The sequence below is a fragment of the Papio anubis genome, chromosome 15, assembly GCF_008728515.1.
Source record: "Papio anubis isolate 15944 chromosome 15, Panubis1.0, whole genome shotgun sequence".
NCBI classification, from domain to species: domain Eukaryota; kingdom Metazoa; phylum Chordata; class Mammalia; order Primates; family Cercopithecidae; genus Papio; species Papio anubis.
In genome coordinates this window covers 21,780,917-21,801,036 of record NC_044990.1, presented here as the reverse complement: position 1 = coordinate 21,801,036, position 20,120 = coordinate 21,780,917, and the positions used below count along the sequence as shown (strand labels likewise).

The following is a 20,120-nucleotide window of genomic DNA, read 5'->3' as shown; positions in this document are numbered from 1 at the left end:
CCTGTTTTCTGATTTTGTGTCATAGCCCCTACTTCGGTCTTTGCATTAGCAGAGTAAGAGCCTGCGAAAGGAAAGTAACATACATGCAGCTTTTATTGATTAAATTTGAATCATGAAAACAAATCTCTTCACTTCTGGGAAGGGGAAGAGAAGCCCTAATAAAATTTAACTATGAGAGGCTTCGTCTCATCATTAGTTATCCTGCTCTGCCATTAATCAAATGCATCCTCATTAGTAATCATTCCTTCTCAAAATAATGAGGCTAGCAGACGAATCAATGTAGGAGCCAGGGGCAGAAATAATGGCATTGCCCTGCAGACTATTCAAATCATTTGGCTTCTGCCTTTTGCTGCTTTCCCTGATGTCTGCAATGGGAAATCCTGACTCTCCAGTAGACTTCCATTCCCAGGATAAAGGAACCCTGCTTTTCCCAACACTGTGTCCCTGGCAGTCTTTAGATGACCTTTGAATGACCTTCCCTTTCACTGCCTCTTTTGGAAACTGCCTTCTGACTTAGAGTCTATATCACATTATGAGTACCAGATTTATAGTGAAATGGATCTTTTCTTAAATGTAATACATCAAAGCGGACTTTTGCTGCAGACACACACTGGCCTTCCACGCTGACCATTGTCATCTTTCTCCCTCCAGCTACAGACACTAAAATGATTCCTTGTGGTCTGGCTTTGACTTCATTTCTTTCTAGTCTACCAATGCCAAGAAGCCGACTCATTCACACTGAAGCCCTGAACCCTGCCAGCAACATGGCTGTCTGTCTATAGCAGGTGTCCTGCTCCCAGCCAAACTGATGTAATTACCCGTCTCAACTCCCACCGCAGTTGGGGGTCTTCATGCTCCAGGGCTTTCTCATGCAGCTGGCTAGGAGAGGCAACATGAGGATTAGGAAGACCAGGCAATTCCCTTCTCATCAGAATTGAAAGCAGTGAAGAAAATGCAGGGAGAAATTTGATGGGAGTGAAGAAATACAGCATTGGAACAAAGAAGAAAGAAGAATTAGAGGGGGAAAAAACTCTGTTGTTTTTTTTTTTTAGACAAAGTCTCACTCTTGTCACCCAGGCTGGAGTACAGTGGTGCAATCTCGGCTCAGTGCAACCTCTGCCTACCAAGTTCAAGCTATTCTATTCTCCTGCTTCAGCCTCCCAAGTGCTGGGATTAGAGGTACCTGCCACCACGCCTGGCTGATTTTTGTATTTTTAGTAGAGACGAGGTTTCACCATGTTGGCCAGGCTGGTCTCAAACTCCTGACCTCAGGTGATCTGCCTGCCTTGGCAAAAAAGTCCTCTTTATATGACTAAGAGAAAACACAGAGGAAGAGAAAAGTAGGTGTAGCAGTTTTCCTGGGTCTAGGTTTGTCATTTAAATTTTTGTTTTATTTTTTCATTTTACAAAAGAATGTAGGCTCAATGCACAAAACTTGGAAACATAAAAGAAATATATAAAAGGAAATAAAAATCATTCATGGTGTCACTACGTAGATGTAACTATTGCTAACATTTACATAGAGCCTTTCAGTCTTTTTCTCCATATACATATAAACGTAGAGTGTTAATCATTTTTAAATACTGTCCAATCAAACAGCCAAACTTAGTCAGTTAAAGTGTCTGGAATTGGAACCAAAATGTGGAACTGGGAATTCAGTTCCAAGATGTTAGATGGTTAGTTAAAGACTATGTTTTCTCCTCTGTTTAACAAAGCACCCTGAATAGTCATCAAGGGAAACTTAAACAAGCTAGGGCCCAATCTGGTCCTCACTTTACAGACCACCCATTTCACTCAATTGATCAGTAAATACACCCTGCATCGCCAAGTTCTTATCTACATGCAACTTCTTCCATTTGGTAATTACCTGTCTCGTTTTTGTACTTTCTGTTTCTTCTGTCTGTGTCTCTGACTCTCCTTCTCTACATATTTCTTTCTCCTCTTTTATAATTGCCTCTCATTACCTCTCCAGTTTCCAGTTTTTGTGCTTTCTGTTTCTTCTCTGTGTCTCTGTCTCTATTCCTATCTCCCCTCTCTCTTTCACTCACACACACACACACACACACACACACACACACATCCCTTTCACAAATAGCCACAACAGCCTTATTTACTGGGAAAGAGAATGAAGAAGAAAGTATATTTGAACTTTGGCAGTAAGTTTCCCAGGAAGAGTGTAATAAGTAGTGCTTATAAATGAAAGACCAACACAGTGACTTTTCAAAGAGATTTTTAAAATTATCTTATTTTCTTCTTCCTTTTGTTCTCTTAATTCATCCTGCTGACCCATAAGACAACTGCATTCTATTTTTTATGCCCTCCACCACCATTACCATCTTAATTTATTTTAAACCAGGTACCACTCGGGGATTCAGTCAGAGTGGGTTTCGTTGGCCAGCTTTAGAACTCTCCTTCATGTTATTAAGATATGTATATTTTCACCTGTGGTTTACATTTTTATACTAAGTCATTTGCGGAGCCAGTGTGTTATGCATTTTTCAGTCATTTAAACATAGGGTGGTACGCTATGATTTTGTTCTCTCATTCTCTGTGCACCTTGTCCTCTTCTCTCTAGTGTTTACATTTCTTTCCTGATGGTTTGTATATCTTATCTTCAGTGCCACTTACAGTTTATTTCAGGAAGTTTTTGTAAAGGCCTAACTGTAAAGTCCATAACATTGTAACTATAAGCTACTATAAGCTCAATATGTAGGACATATAAAGAAAATCATACTTTTCAAATATACTGGGAACATTTACAAAAATTAATCCCATACTAGGCCTTAAAGCAAATCTCAACAGATGTCAAAAGAATGGTATTGTATTTTCTGATCACACTAAATTGTTAGAAATCAGTGCCGAAAATGATAACTAAAATAAATTCCATATATCTGGAAAGTTTAAAACATACATCGTTTTTACAGCTTCAAAAAGAAATTAGAATTAACTTAAAAATACTTAGAAGTAATTGATAATTAAAACATAATATATCAAAACTTGTGGGATGCAGCTAAAGCAGAACTTAGAGGAAAAATTTTAAACTTTGTTTTAGGAAAAAGGAAAACTAGCAACAGTGAGGTAAGCATCTCATTTCTATTGAAAAAAACAAGAGGCCAGGTACAGTTGCTAACACTTATAATCTCAACACTTTGGGAGGCCAAGGAGGGAGGATCTGGTTGAGCCCAGGAGTTTGAGACCAGCCTGGTCAACATAGTGAGACCCCATCTCTAAAAAAATAATAATTAGCTAAGCATAGTGGCACTTGCCTGTGATCCCAGATAACTGGGAAGCTAAGGTGGGATAATTCCCTTGAGCCTGGGAGGTCAAAGCTGTAGTGAGCCATGATTGCACCACTGTATTCTCCAGCCTGGGTAACAGAGTGAGAGCCTGTCTCAAATAAACAAACAAAAAATAATAAACACAAAGTAGAGGGGATAATACAAAGAATAAAAATAACTAAAATAGCAACCAACCATACAATAGAGAAGATCAACAAAGCCAAATGTTTGAAAAGACAAATAAAATGGAAAATCTTTGGCAATAGGTGTCAAGAAAAAAAGAGAACAACCTAAAAACAGTATTAAAAATGAGGTATGACTATAGATGCAACAGAGACTAAAGAAATATAAGAATATTAGGAATAGCTTTATGACAAAAGTTTTTAACTTTGGGGATACAGAGAAATTTCAATAGGAAAAAATAATCAAAACTCAATTGGAAAGAAATTAAAAGCTTGAATTAATAACTTAATTTTTTTTTTTTGAGACCGAGTCTTGCTCTGTCACCCAGGCTGGAGTGCAGTGGCATGATCTCAGCTCACTGCAACTTCCACCTTCTGGGTTCAAGCAATTCTCCTGCCTCAGCCTCCTGAGCAGCTGGGACTACAGGCGCGTGCCACCATGCCCAGCTAATTTTTGTATTGTTTTAGTAGAGACAGGGTTTCACCATATTGGCCAGACTGGTCTGAAACTCCTGACCTTGTGATCTACCCACCTCGGCCTCCCAAAGTGCTGGGATTACAGGCGTGAGCCACCGTGCCTGGCCAATAGCTTAAAATTTTACATCAAAGCAACAGACCAAAAATTGCTTTTTAGGCAACTTCTACCAAACATTCAAGAAAAATAATACCAAGGGTAGGCGTGATGGCTCATGCCTATTATCCCAGTGCTTTGGGAGGCTAAGGCAGGCAGATCACTTGAGCCCAGAAGTTTGAGACCAGTGTGGGTAAAATAGCAAAACTCTCTCTACAAAAAATTTAAAAATTAGCCTGGCATGGTGGCACATGCCTGTAGTCCCAGCTATTCGGGAGGATCATTGAGCCTAGGAGGTTGAGGCTGCAGTCGAGCCACTGCACTCCAGCCTGGACAACAGAGCAAGACCCTATCTCAAAAAAAAAAAGAGAAAAAGAATACCAATCTTTAACTAACTCATTCAAAGAACACAAAAGGAAGACACACTTTCCAACTAATTCATAAGGCTAGTATACTTAATACTGAAATAAAACAAGAACAGTTAAAAGTTAAAATCGAAAAATTATAGGCCAGGCTCAGTTATGAACAAAGATTTATAATTCCTTTAGAAAAGCAAAATTAATCTGGTATTTTATAAATCACCAAACTGGATTTATTCTAGGAATGCAAGGTTAGTTCAACATTTGAAAAATCTATCAATGTAATATATCTCATTAACAGGCAAAACCAGAATAATACAATCACTTTGATGGCCACCAAATATCCATTCATGATTTTAAATTAAAACAAGCAAAGAAAAATGAAGCTTTTAACAACTCAGAATAGAAAGGGACTTTCTTATCCTGATAAAGGTTATCCCCAGCAACTTCAGTGACAAAATGTGATTTTTTTTAACCTTCCCAGATTAATCCCAATATAATCTCTCTCAATCCTCATATAATCACTTGGACTAGAATGCAACTGATTTATGTCACTTGATTTATATCATGATTCACATTTTCAGATTGTCCCTGGAAGCAGAAAAAGATTGCTACATGAAGTCTAGTAGCAGACCCTAAAAATGTGGTCTTCCTATTCTTCACTTTTGAAAAATCATCAACACTAACCTTGGTGTTATCCCTCCCCTATTTCTACAGTGAAAACTTAAGTACCCATATATCACAAATGATCATCTTTTCTGTGCCGTCACTGTGAGCAGCTGGACTTTCAGATGACTTCAGCAAAATTTGTGATTGGAAATTTTCACGGGTAAATGTCACATGCAATGTTAAAATGTATGCAATTGCCAACTGAGAGTAGGGGGATTGCTAAAGCTAGAGAAGCACTACATCACAGGCACGTGGGTATTGATAATAAGTGTGAAGTTGGGGCTCTAATTTCTCTTAATTTTCATATCTTGGAAGCCTTTTTTGCTGTTATTATTCATGGCCATGCTGACACCATTTATTGCAAAGGGTCTGACTAACTCAGCTCACTTCTTTAATGCTTTCTATATTTAATGTTTCTGAAGCAGAGAAGATTGGTTTAAGATAATTTTCTGCACTTTGGAATCTATGCAAGATGGTGTTGCTGTATTGTATTTTGCCAGATAGATTTCAGCAGCAGGTATTAAGAATATGTGGCACATTTCACAATGACAGTATTTGTTGAGGTTTTCGGCTGCTGCTGCTATTTTTATTATTACTTTTTTTCCTTACAAGGAGTCTGAAGTTCAAAAACAGGACAAATCTGAGATAGTTCAGAGGTTCCGTAGTTGCTACAGGTGGTTGAAAGCCTATGGGGAAACTGTTCCTGTCTAATGCAGCCCTCACCTGTCTATCCAGGGCTTGACCGTGGAGTAGGGAATAGGTGAAACTTGGAGACCTCCAAAGGTTCTAGTTACTCTGACACTCCTAAAATGTTGGGTTCCAGACCAGCCTAAATGTGTTTAAATAACTTGGAAACTTTGGGGGAAGGAGCAAACTTCCTCCCCCTCTCACTTCCCTTAGTGATTGATGAATGTGCCATTTACATATCTTGTTCCAGAGCCACCTAAAGATTCAATGTGCTAAGTTCAGGGCTATTCTCTCTTTACCCTACCCCTAAATGTCTGATTCTCATAGTCATAAAAATGTTTACTTGTGTTAACAAAGAAAAATTGGGAATATTGTAATCATTGGATTAACTTCACTCAAGTTCTACAATTATCAAGAGTTAAGTAATATAGGTGATACAGACCTTGTAGATCCATAATAAAGTTTTCCATCCTTAGTCAGACATCTATGGCTGATGGATCAGACCTTCAGCTATATTTTCTCTCTTCACTGATCTGCAAAACAGGCTAGATCACTGCAACTCTCACCACTAAGATTCAACTAAAAGCTCTCTGGACTCCAACACGTATTCTTACTCATAATCATTAAGGCAAAAGCTTCTTTCCTAAAACTGCAACCAAAGAGACTAGTGATGATGGTAGTATCTGTTGTTAATGATGCTAAAACAAGTTATTGTTTGGTTCTCCAATGTAAACTGAATGAGGCCCAGATCGCTCTGCAAAAGGCACCTCCAAAGAGGGCCACGGGCCTTTGGTTACAAGTCACCCATAGGGGTTTTTCTAGCCGTAATCTCTGATCATGACTAGGTTATAAAATCTGTAAAGAAAGAATAAATTTCTGTTGGCCTTCAGGGCGTAGTGCAAGACCCAGCTGTTCAATCAGGTTCTTATTTGATTGAAGTAAATGGGCCAACCTGGCTGGAAAGCATGTTAATATTTTAAATTTCTACATTAACAACTGTACACATGCCCAGAGGTTGGGTGATGACCACCTCACATAATTGCAAAAAACAAAAGTGATAAGAATAAATAAATCCAAGCAAATTGGATTATCATTTGCAGCAGAACTGCCAGCAAAGGCAAAGGAGAGAATATCACTGATACATGTTCCTACTTCAGCAAGGTATTTGACACCTTCTCTTGTGAACTGCATGAATGGTGTTAATTCAAATTGGCTGGCCTATGTTTTAAACATGAGCTGGAGGAGGACACCCAGCATGGCTAGGCTGGGGCTGAACAATCGACCTTTCTCTCTGAATATTCATCCCCGGTACTGCCCACTCATATGACTTAAATGTCACTTCACCTTGTGGGTCTTAGTGTCTCCATTTTTGCAAAGAGGATAATGGCAGCACTTTCATTTAACTCAGTGGGCACCCTTTGCCCTTCAAGGAGCCTCACATACTTAACGCATGTTCTTTAGTCATACAGTATCCCACTGGTAAGCATTTTATATTTATTTAACATATGAAGAAAGTGAAAAAAGGGAACCTAAGATGACCCTGCAAATTACACTGTTAAGAAAATCATCTGTAGAAGAGAAAATAGATTTTAGAGCCTTCCAAACCACTTTTACATCCACCTTTACTGTGTTCTGTAGTCAAGAAATTCATCGATATCTTGCTTTGCAAATGATCAATAATTCCTCATGCGACAATTGTAAGGATAGAAGGCTTAGGGAAAAGAGGAGACCAGAGTAGTAAAGTAGCTTGTTCAAGCTTGCACAGCAAGCCGATAATAGAGCTAATCATGCTAGCCTTTGAAATGCCGACATGCAGCTTCATTTTTGCCTTTTTGCCAGTCCTTGACCATATTTCTTTTCAGAATCATGTTGCCATATTGGGATATAGTATATCATAACTAGTAACTCCAGTGGATTATGGGAATGCCATGAAGCATCTGTCTTTCACACCAGTCCCTCCCAGGGGCACATTCAAGCAAAGGAAATGGTCTCTAAAATCTTGTCTGATGAAACAGTTCTCCCCAGCCCCCAGCCCAACAGGCCAAGGTCATGACTCTCCCCGTCTCAGGCACTGGCTGCCTGATAATTGTGTGCCTAGTGAAATTTAACACTCAGAGGATCCTTTTTTAAATATTTCCTCCTCTAAATTTAGACAACATTATTTTCATTAACTATCATAAAATGGAATGAATAATAATGGCCAAGAAAGAAATGCAGACTAAATTTTTTCTTCTTTTGAACTTCATGTATATTTATGTCAGTAAGAAAATAAAATAGTGTGATAAAAGGAAAAAATTGCAACTATCTATTCAATAGTTTACCTACCAGTTTGAACTTTGATTCTTGATTATAGTTAACATATTGCTGTATATAAATAATTGTCCAGTAAATCATAAGTATTAATAAAACCAAATGCAAAGGGCACAATTTAGACAAGTATTGTGTCTCTGATGTAACATTTTCTTGATTTGTCTTTTAGTTTTAAAGCTAGCAATCTATAAAGAAAAATTTCAATTTTAAAAATACTGAAATGTAAACATATTTCACATACGAACTAAAATTTTCACTTGCCAACTAAAAATGTTTCATTGTTTTAAATTTTAAACATAAAAATTCTCAGAGTGGTGTTGTGGGATGAACGGAAGTAACTCAAGTTCTAGTTCATCGTCTTTACAAAACTGTGCTGTCATTGTTTATTTTGAATCTAGTATAGAAATGCAGAATATATGTAGTGCTACAGGAGGCTGGAGACACAGTATCCAAAGCAAGCTCAAATCAGAACAAATGTGTGCAGCTAAGTCCATGTGTGAGAGAGAGCTGGGGCAGACTGTATAAAGCTAGAAATTTTCCAAATCACTTTCCACATAAAATGTTTGTTAAAAGGCAAGCAACAGAATATGCTGATTTGAAGATTACATACATATTATTAAATCAACAGGAATGGCAACAATTAGAATTTAGATGAGCAAAAGATGGCTGTGAGGAAGGACAGTTTTTCAATGATTTTGCTTAGAATTGCTGGTGCATAGTGATGATAGATGGATACACCTTTAGATTTATTATTGTTTTTACATTTTGTACAATTGTACCTGCTTAACTCCTATACCGAGGCAGGTAGCCCAGGCCCTGTCCTTGGTGCCCCACCACTTCCTGCAGACTCAGGCCCTCAAATCTGCGTCTCAGATGGCTTCCTGTGTGTTCTCAACCTCTCTGTGCCTCTTGAGGTCCTAAAAACCTCACTCCTCCCTTTGGACATTTTTCATGGCTCAAAGATTCTTGGACTTTTTTCCTTTTCTCTGCAGCTGAGGAAATCCCACTGCATTCTAGGCCAGCCCTAGAACCTGGAAACATTTCAGCTCTAAGTCCTCGTTCTCTGGAGTTCCTCCATGCCCTCTCTTCCCCTAGAGAACACACAGCCTGTGCCCTCCCTTCACCCTTGCCCTGGGAGATTCTGCTCGGAGGTACGCACACGGTGTGCATCCTTCAGCTCGTGCCTTCCTCATGCCACAGGAATCCTTGCCAGGTCAGGGGCAGCAGGGTCCTTCATGCCTCAGGCACCCCCATGAGAAGCCAGACCCTTGGAAACACTTACTTGAGCTTTCTCACTCCTCTCCATAGCTGTCCCAGGCTCCCAGAGTAATGATAGGCATGACCCCAGGGATCACTGCCTTGACCTCTCAGAGATCAACCCAGGCAGGCCTGCACCTGGGCTGTGCAGTCTGGCTGACATTAGGATCTTAACAGCAGGGTCAGGGAACAGGGCCATGCTCCCACCATCTCCCAGCTATAAATGAAGCCTGATCTCATCACGAACAAGAGATTGCCTTTCTGCCTAGCAATGAGAATGGCATTTAAAATTCAATATCAGAAAAGATATTGATGAGATTAAAGGCCTAGAGGAATTGATTTATGAGGAAAGACCCAAGGAATTAAATATGTATAGCCTAGTGTAATAGGATATTAGGCTCTGAACACAATTTCATTTCTATGATCCAGCATTCCTGTTATCAGTCATCTGAATGGTGGAGTTCTCTCCAAGAGATGTTTCTCCCCCAGGGGTCACCATGCCTGAGGCAGAGAGGGGGGCACCAGGGTTAATACACTGGCCATAGGCTTGGATACCCTCATACCTTAGTGTAAATTGAGTGCAGTTTCATCCCCAGGTGGAAGCAGATGACATTTTAAACCAGAATAGATCTTGAGTAGTCTTACCAGCCCATGTAACAAGAAAATTCAAGCTAGTTCAATTCCTTTTTTCCCAAGGAGAAAAGTGAGCATTGTAGATACCAGGTGGTAAATGATTGTCCTTCCCCGGAGACAGGTTCTCTCCTTTGTCAGAAACCCTGTTAGATGTGTTTGCCTTTAGGCAAAGCCTTGCTCTTAGGTTGTGATCATGTTCACTTGATTTTTTACATCTCAAACTTTCTCTAACAATCAGGCATTAGCTCAGGATTCAGTGCCAGATGGAAAACAAGCATAGGTAGAACCTCATCAGTGGGACCTACGGCTGACATTCCTAAAGAGTTCTGAAGTCGGTGAGAACCAAAACTTGATGGAGCAGTGGACGGTCTGGAGAGTCCTGGGGAGACATGAAGACACAGTAAGCTGTGGGTGGTGGGATGTAACAGGATCCCACCAAGAGAAAGGGGATGAAGGGGTGGATACTTCCATCTACAGTAGGACAGGGATCTGGCAGAGCTGGTCACAGGTGGAGTTCAGATTTCTGGCTGAAATACTGGGAAAAATCAGGTTGGCAACAGGGTACAGAGGCTGGATGGGGCAGGACACTCTCAGGGTATCACCACGTAGAGCAAATTGTAAAAGGACTGCTGGGATGAGATCATCAGACACAGTCACACCCACTATCGCCTTTGGTGAGAATTCCCTTTGGAAACCTCTGGGCCTCATTTCCTTAGGTGATATTCTACTATCCTTAAAGGATTATCCCACTGAGTAGGACATCTGATTTATAGCAAAGTTATAGAGATGGAACAACAATTATTAAAACTGAACCAAAAGAGTAAAAACACATTGAATTTAAATTGATAACATTCTGTGGGTTCAACTATTTCCAGACTATTATCGTGAATATTCAGTGGCTCATTTCCAATAAGCGGAACAAGTTGTGATTCAAGATGGATCCCTTGAGCTCATTTTCCTGACCCCTAAACTGATCCCTGGAAATCTCCTGGATTCCTATGGAAACCACACCAGTTATAGCCATTATAAGAGTACTTTGTACTGTCCTGACTTAGTTATCATGTACGTACAAGAATCTTTGTGACCCAGCATCTAGAGGAGAGGCTACTTACTGTTGTTTCCTCTGTGTCCTTCACATTGCCCAGCCCCGTACCATGCACACAGCAGGAGTTCAGTGTTGACTAAAGGAATGAATGGATAAATATTAGCAGATTGTTTTAGAACTAAATGAAGAGCCAAGCACTGGGGAAATCCTGAAATAAGGAGAAGAAGAAATTGTGTGTGTGTGTGTGTTGGTGTCAGTCACTGTCTATGTCTACCTTGTGTTAGTTTACCTGACCCACCACCAACCTAAATTTAGGAAGGGTACTTCCTCTCTCCCACAGAAGTTCCCCTAACCCCACACTATCCTGCCAAAGATTCCTGAATTATCACAATCCTGTGAGTTTCAGCTTACAACGAGATGTGGCTGATGTGTTTCACATAGGGTATTTGCACTGTCATCTATGACTTTCATGGAACCAACCTTATATAATCTGTTACCTATATAAAAACTTCACCTTGGTAACAAAATTATACAATTTAAGAAAAAAGACAAGGAAGGGATTATTGTTCTTAAAGGGACGTCAAATTTACCACACTGCTCATGGAAGTATACACAAAAGCATGTCTCTAACAAGCCTGGAGCCTGGCTCCTACGTGGAAATGATAACTGTTGAGATAGAAGTCGTTGCTAGGAGGATTTTACGTTTGGCATGTGCTGATTTCCATTCCAAATTCACAGCGCAGTGTGATTGCCAGGCTAGAAACCACGGGTTGACGGAGGAAAACTGAGTAGTGCAAGTGGTGGGTCTCTCCCAGACAGCATGACCTTGGATACCTGACTTAACCTCTGTGTGCCCATGATTCTCCAACCTGTAAAAATGGAAATGTGACCTCACTTATTCTAGGTCTCCAAATAACATTTGTAATGCTCTTTGGTGATCCCATTAAATCAGTGGCCTGGAAATATCAAGATGTGTCAGGTACAGCATTTATTTACCTGCTTATGGTCTGCCCAAGTGTTTCCACTTGATTGGCATATGGATAATTGTCTAATTGGAACACACTCAATTGAAACCACCAAAGAATGTAATAGTGCATCTGTTTAACATCACACTCTCAAATGTTAAATTAAAATTATGCTGCCAGCAGCCAATCCAACCAAGAGACTCTTCTGATTAAGTTCTAGCTGCTTATGAACTTCCATAATTGAGGCACTTTAGTACTTAAAAATTCAAACTAGAAAGAATATTATAGACACTCATACATTTCAAGTGAAAAAGACCTGAAAGGCTGACTTAAATGATCTAGTTGTGAACTACCTCCTTGTTTTTATAGGACCTCTAGTCAAATGAGTGGCAGTTTTGAATCATTGTTGTTTTGAATACATAAATATTAGATTATGAGTTTATACCTTGAAAACAAAAGAGCGCATTAACTTTGTAGAATGCAGAAAACAGTCTAGGAATGTTGATTTTATTTTTCTGATAGTGGTGATTTTGTGCTTATTGTGGTGAAACTTGAAGAATAAATTACATAATTATAAATTCATTGATTAGATTTCTTTAGCCTGTTGAGAAATATTTCTTTTCAGATTAAGAAGGATATCTGGAACTGCCAAGTAATGAATCAAAATGTCTTAAATGAAACTGCTCTTTTCCTCAAAAAGTTTTATATATCCCTATGTTTAGAACAATATATTAGTAGTTTATCGTTCCTCAGGTGGTTTTTTGGGGGGTTGTTTTTGTTGTTTTGGTGGGGTTTTTGTTGTTGTTATTGCTGGATCATGCTTTAATCCCATAGAAGTGGGGAAACAAGAGCAAACATTTATCCCTTCATTTATTCATTCAGCACCTATTATATATTCGAGGTAACCTAATCATTGACCTTAATATTGGCGAATGTAGTCTGGTTGGGGAGATAGATATGAAATATGGTATACCGTATTAAGTGCTTTGGGAGTAAGAAGGTAGATGAACTAACTTTGCTTCAGTGATTAGAGAACATTTTTATGGAGGAAGAACCCAAGGCTACCGCATTTCATAGTGTAGGTTCTGCCCTGGACAAGAGCAGCAGGCCAAAGGGGTAAGTGGGAATGAAATCAAACCTCAAAGCCAGCCCAACCATCTGCCTGGTGAGGGATTGTGTCCACCTAGAGAGGATGGGGCTCTTTTCAATTTTACAAAGGCATCATCTGAGTTGATCTTAGGCCAAAAGCAGCATTTGAGGTGGTGCTTAAGGAATGAGTAGGAATCAGCCAGACAGAATTCTGAGTAGGAAACTTATCATAAGTCATGGAAGCAACTGGCATGTCTGGGGAAGGATGAGTTTAGTGGTTTAGATTTGATCTGTAGGGGTTAGAGGATTTACAGTACTTTTAATCATGGGAGCACTTTAATTCATAGGAAGTCAGCTGTCTCAGGAGTGTCGGGTAAACGGCAGGGAGAACAGGAAGAACCCAGAGGAGAGGAGATAGTAGCCTTCACTACGACAGCAAGGATGCGATGGAGGAAAGGTCAAGGAACCGGCAAAGAGGTTGTGAGAGTGATGAAAGGGCCAGCGTTGACTTCACGGTTTTAACTCTGGATACCAGGGGAAGAGGTTTAGACTGGTTGGGGTGGGAAGGGTAGGTGCGCTAATGGGCACAGTTGGAAACACAGGAAGTGAAGGGTCTGGTAGGTAGTAAGAAAGAGGCAGAGGCTGTAAAGGCAGTCTTATAAAGCACCAGCACATGTGATATGTAGTTAAAGTCATGGGTGTGAATAGGATCCCCTGGAGAGAGCATGTAGTGAGAAGAAAAGAACCTGGAATACTAGTTGGCAGTTAGCAAGGCACCGGTGACTGTAGTGAGAGCAGTTTGAGTACAGTACTAGGGATTAAAGTCACATTATAGTAGAATGAAGATTAAATAAGCATTTCAGGATACAGTGGTTTTCATCCCCAGTTACACATTAGAATAATTACCTGTGAAGGTGTTTTAAAAATGATCAGTGCCTGGGTCCCACCTCTCAATGTTCTGAGTTAATTGGTCTTCTGTCAAGCCCAGAAATAAGTATTTTTTTGAAAATCTTCCCAGATAATATTAATGCAGAGTCAGAATTAAAAACCACTGCTCTTCACTGTTTTAAGAATTATAAATAAACCCCCATAGCCAGCAAGCATATAAGATGCTTATAATCACAGGGAATCAAAGAAGTACAAAATTTTTCAAAGATGAAGAATGTTGGTGTTCTATTAAACTGGCAACAATTAGAAAGCTAAACAATGCTTTTAGTGTTATTATTCAGTGGAGCACAGCAGCTTTTACACACCACTGACAGGCAGGTAGACTGGCATGACCATCCCGGAGAGCAGCTTTGCCAAATTCACTCTTTGACCTAAGAGTTCCACCACTGGATACGCATGCCAGGGAAATCCTCCCATAGGGCCATAAGGGAACTTGCACTAGCATGGTCCATTGCAGGCTTGTATACAGCAGGAAGAACTTGGGTAATCTGAATGGCCTTCACTGTGAGAGTGGGTTGGGTAAAATTGGGTGGATGTACCCCCTGAGAAGCATGGATTAGATACATAAAATAGTAACGTGTATACCTGTGTAACAAACCTGCACATTCTGCACATATATCCCAGAACTTAAAGTATAATAAAAATAATAATAAATCAAGCTCAGTAAAATCTCAAGGGAATTTCAAAGTTTTCTTATGTATAGCACATTTTGGGACTAAAACGGGAAAATCCATTAGGTTTTTTAATAAATTCATTTATTAAAAAAATAGTAACATGGATGGATCTTGGGAACATAATGCTAATTTAAAATATAGTAAACAATAGGAAACATAATATCACATAAAAATACACACAAAACAACGACAATATATGTTCTGGAAAAACACATTGAAATAAAAATCTAGACACTACATCATTGAAGTGATTGCCTACACATAAGAAGAAAAGGAAGCACTGATGAGAGGGAAGACGTTACATTTAAAAAGTGTGAATCCAAGAATGGATGAGATAAGAGGGAGACTAAAAGAAGAGTGGTCAAGGGAAAGGGGTGTGTGTGTGTGTGTGTGTTTGTGTGTGTGTGTGTTTTAGTAGAAGGAAGAGTTGTAAGTGTGTGCATGAAATGAAGACTCCAATGCACTTCTCCCTCTTATTTATTCACAGTATTGGTAATAGCTGAGAGATGTGTCCAAGTAGTATTCCTTTCTTTGTTCTTCCCCAATCTGAAATTCATTTGATTTTTTCTCATTACTAAACCAGTGTGTGTTTGTTACAGATATATCAGAAAATTGACAAGCAAAACAGAAAGATCCATGAACCCACCCACCTAGAGACAGCGTCTAGATCCTTTCCTACGAATATGCTGCAAAGTTAAATTTTGTAACCTGAATGTATTTTTTGCTGAGCAGTGCTTTTTGAGCTTCTGTGTATTAGAAGACATTTGTGCAACTTCATTTTAAAGGGCTGCATAATGTCTGATGATACAGATACACCATTATTAATGTCCACCTCCCTTCTTCTGGACATCAGTTATATTTGGTTTTGCCACCTCAAGCGCTGCAGTAAGCAAACATAAGCTACCTACCTTTGAAGACAACTTCCTATCTTTCATTTGGCTCATTTTTCAAAAGAGATTTAAGGATTGGATTTGAAATTGTCTCATAAAGTAAAATCCACTCAGCATTATCCAAGTCAGGGCACCAGTTCCCTTTGGAACTGTTCTGGGGCCAGTCAGGAATGTGAATGAAGGAACAGAGCCATTCCCCACTGTCTGGACACAATGTAGGTACTTGTCACTATGCCAAAGTGCAATATGGGCTCCTTGGTTTCTGTACTTTAATCAATGATGCACAATTAAATCCCATAAATTGTTAAGTGAGAGAATGTGGAATGTGTACATTACCTCACATGTGATTGATTATTTCATGAGCAGGTGGTAAAATAGGATGCACTGAGCTTTTAGAAAATTGCAAGAAATCACTGTTTATGCTACAGGACCAAAGTAGGTTCTTACAGCAGTTAGCAGAACAAGCAAGCCCAAGGGAAAGCGCAGTGTGTTTTTCTGAGTATTTCCTACCCTGCAAGATTCCCCCAAACCAGTAGTTTTGGAGATTTAATGTAATCCTTCCAGTTGGTAGGTTTAAGCCTGAGAAATCCAGTGCCAGTGTTTCTCCAGGCTTTGATGGTTAGGAACTGGCCGGGCAGCTCTGCAGCCAGCTTGTCAAGGCCCTGAAGACATAGCCTGGCTGTTGGAGACAGGTCTCTTCATGGCAGGAATCCACTAACATTTCAAGATCATTAGTACAGCAGTTGTTATGCACGGTAGCTGAAGAAATGCACTTCTGTCTTTTCAAACTAGTCCTTTGTTGTCAAGAAGCTTTGAATAGTCAGAGCTGTTTCCAGGGCCTGGTTTGCAGCTCTTGAATGTATTCTCCGGCCTATGTATATATTAACACATCACCAGGTCCCAAAGAATTCGCACTGCACAGCGCTGTGCTTTTGGCAGACAAGGAAAAGCCTTCACATGAGTTACAGTTGGTAGGGCAAGGGAAGCTCAGGGCTTACAAAAATCCCTTCAGTGGCCCTGCTTAAAAATAGCAGTGTAGGCCATAGCTTAGTGTTTTGACAGTTTATATCAGCAGTTTTCTCGGCTGATATATTGATTGCAGTTTGGACTTCAGTCCTGCTGATCTAATAAAACATCACCGTCATAACAGAGAAAGCAAAAGGATCTTCTGTGGTCTCAGACACTTGGCAAAGTAGCTTTATAGAGTTTCTGTAAAGCTAGCTTTACTGCAATATGTAAAATGAAGCAACACTGGACAAGTTGACTATATTGTAATTTTTTCGTCTGTCAATGTAATGTATTAGCACTATCCTATGTATTTTTACAAATAGGCATTTGCTCAAAGGAATATAATGATGCCTTCACAAATATGAAAATGAGTTTTGTACATCATTATCACAAACAACCTAACAGTGTGTCAAAACTGCAATGCCCCTGATACTTAGTGTGGAAACACACGAGGTCAACTGAGGTCTGAATTAAGCTTCAAGACATGTAAACATCTTCTACTGATAATTCTGAATGGATATTGTGGATATTTTTAAATCACCTGGCCTTCGACCCTACTTATGCTAAATATCCTTTAATTTCACAGCAATTGCTAACTATCCAGGAGGAGTTAAACAACAAAAAGTCAGAACTGGAACAAGCGAAGGAAGAGCAGTCCCATACGCAAGCATTATTAAAAGTCCTGCAGGAACAAGTAAGTGAATGAAACAGCTCCAATTTATGAATCAGTCCAAACACCCCAATGCCTGCCTGCCTCGTGCATCACCCGTGCAAACATTTACGAAGGTAATCTGCAGTACAGTTAGCCTGAACCCTGTCAAACCTCCTAGCAGCTCTGCTGTATGGAATTTATAACCTCATTTCCAGCATCGCTGTCCTCACTCCTGTACCTGTTTAGATTGCCCAGGCCTGCCCGTGTTGTGTGAAAGTTTCTTCCAGAAGACAACCAAATTTTGATAAAAGTTTCAAAATACTGGCAATGAGGTATGTTTCAAAGTAAGCAGCTGGTTTCCTCTTCAGTCTAACAGTGAGGAAAATGAGTTTAGCATAACCCATGAGACTCCTGCAGACACATGAACAAGGACTGATTCATAGCAACATTTAAAAACTATCCTCCTTGTGCATCAGGGTACTTATCTAACTGTGGTGAGCAACAGACCTTTTATATGAAGTTTGTAAATCTGATCATTTCCTTGTGGCTTTCTTTGATACAAAAGTGTGGCGCGACATTGATAAGTGGATTGGAAAGTATTGTCTTACAGCAGGGTAAGATGGAGTACACGGCAGGCAGCAGAGGGAAATCTAAGCCCACTATCTACATGAGAGGAACCAGGAGAGCTCTTGAAATGCCGTGCTATTTCTGGCCTTCACTTGCTGCCAACAATGTATGAATGGTAATTTGAAGGAAAAAAATTGCATACAGTAACCCCAACCCTCTGTGGGTAATCAAATGAGATTGTTTTAAATTTTTCACTGACACATCAAGGTTATTCATTGTATAAATAACCTTACACGGTATATATAACTTCAAAGGTGACATTTGAGAAAATATAAAGTCAGCTCTATGTTACTTTGTGAGTGATTTTTGATTTTTTTTTTAATGGTTTGGGGTTCAGAAATATCTTTTTAGTTATTTTCTCCTAAAGGTATGATTGATTTGTGAGAGGAAAGTACAGATATTAGTCTATAAACTTTTATAGCTTTGGAAGAAAATGTTTTATAAAACTAATAGTTATCTTCATGTGATGAATATAGATTCAGTAACTTGTACTGAGGCTGACGCTGTATGATTTCAGATATAAGAGATTGAAGTGAAAAATCTAGTTGACTGAATTCACAATGACCTGCAGTTGAGGAGACCTGAAATCACTGTCCTTTCCACTGTTATATTATGAAAAGACTCCCAGCAAAGTGGAACTGAGTTGGTCCAAATTTGCTCCAAATCAACCGACATAGCTCTGAGCTTTTGTTTTCTGCTCTCTCACCCCAATTTTTTTTCTTTTAGATAGCTTTGACTGGACTGGGGAGGGGTGAATTTCTCTTTTCTCTAAATGACTCAAATCCTTGATCTTGAAGTCCAAACCCTAGTCATAAAAATAGATTCTGAGTTTTGCAGAAAGTATTGATATATCTTGTGATGGCATGCATTTTTAAAGAGAAGAGCACACACAGGTATGGGTGAAAGATCACACTTCACTCCCCATTATTTAAAAAACAGAGAACATGAAGATTCGAAACAGCTAAAATCAGTAAAGACCTAGAAAATACAATTGAGAAGGAAGAATTTTAAATCTGAAATATTAATTAAAATGGGATAGCTCTGATACCAAGAATCTTTAAGCCTGAGACACCAAATGTATGTGGGTGCTGGTGCCATTACCAAGCTGTTTGTCCAAGAGCCCCTCCCCTGCTACCCCTTGGTGGTTCTTGCAAAAGGGGCCGTGCAGTGTACAGGTTCTTTCCATGCCCCTGCACCCACACACAGATGTGCACTGACGGCACCTCGCACCTCCACTGACCACTGCCTTTGAGGCTGTCTTTGGATTTGTGTAGAGTAACTCCACATGTAAATGGTTTCAGTGCCCACATAGATGTGGCCTGAACAAATGGACACATGCAGGGGAAGATACACCCTTCTCTGCAGACTTGGAATGTTGCTATTCACACAATTGCCTCGTGCTGGGAATCCTGACAAGCAAGGACAGATCCTGAGGGCAGACCTTTCCCACCCTCAGGCCCCAGCCCCTCCAGGGAAGGCCAGGCTACCCGCTAAGCTCTCAGTCTTCCCATGTGCGAAGATGCAGCTTTTCTGGGTCCCTCCAGGCCCCACTGACTCCTGCCTCTCATCTCCTTTACAATGGGGATAGCTTCCTACCTCTGGAGCTTGTTCACAAACCTCAGTTTCATCAGACAAGATGTTCAGCCCTATCTGGGGGAGAGCAGCAGCTAAAGGAGAGAAGAAGAGGGGCAGAGAGGAGAACAAAGCAGCAGCTGTCCTGGAGCTGCAGCTGGAGGAAGGAGAGGGGCGAGCTGCAGCGGGGAGGGGTTTCCTCCGTGGTTCTGGCCACAGAGCACAGCAGAGTGAACAATGCCAGGAGACAGGCAGTGAGGGGAGAGGAAACAGGAGCAGAAAAAGCAAGGGCAGAGTTAGATGACATCATGGAATGGGAAGAATGGAGTTTATTTAAAAGGGAGGAGAGCCACTGGCACATCATGTTGGTAAACACGTAAAGGTGGAACAGACATTCATAAAATAGCCCTTTACTTCTGCTGAAAAAGAACAAGACCTTCTGAGCTAACCCCACTCAAACTCATGGGAGCACAAGCTACAAGACCTAAGGTGGGATGAGCAGAGGGGTTGATGAAGAGGAAGACGAGGGATACCTCAATAAGAAACACTCAGCTAGGAAAAGAGCGAGGCGATTTTTAAAAAGTCCTTTTGTGTCCTGTGATAATAGATAGTATTCCTATCACTGTGGCACACCTCTGCCTTGTCATATATGCCATACATCGCCCATGCTCCCCTGTGTCTGTCGTTGTGTAGAAACATCAATG

General features: G+C 40.1%; 1 protein-coding gene across 19 annotated transcripts in view; it reads left to right on the top strand.

Annotated features, from left to right (window-relative positions):
* ENOX1 (ecto-NOX disulfide-thiol exchanger 1) overlaps positions 1-20,120 on the top strand; it is a 583,643-nt gene that overhangs the window by 501,268 nt on the left and 62,255 nt on the right. For all 19 annotated transcript variants that reach the window (XR_002518333.2, XM_021929581.2, XM_031655830.1 and 16 more), the window contains one exon: positions 17,152-17,259. Coding sequence is in view for 18 of the 19 variants with exons in the window: in XM_021929581.2 (XP_021785273.1) it covers positions 17,152-17,259 (108 nt within the window). In the remaining variant the exon portion in view is untranslated. The remainder of the gene's footprint in view (positions 1-17,151; positions 17,260-20,120) is intronic.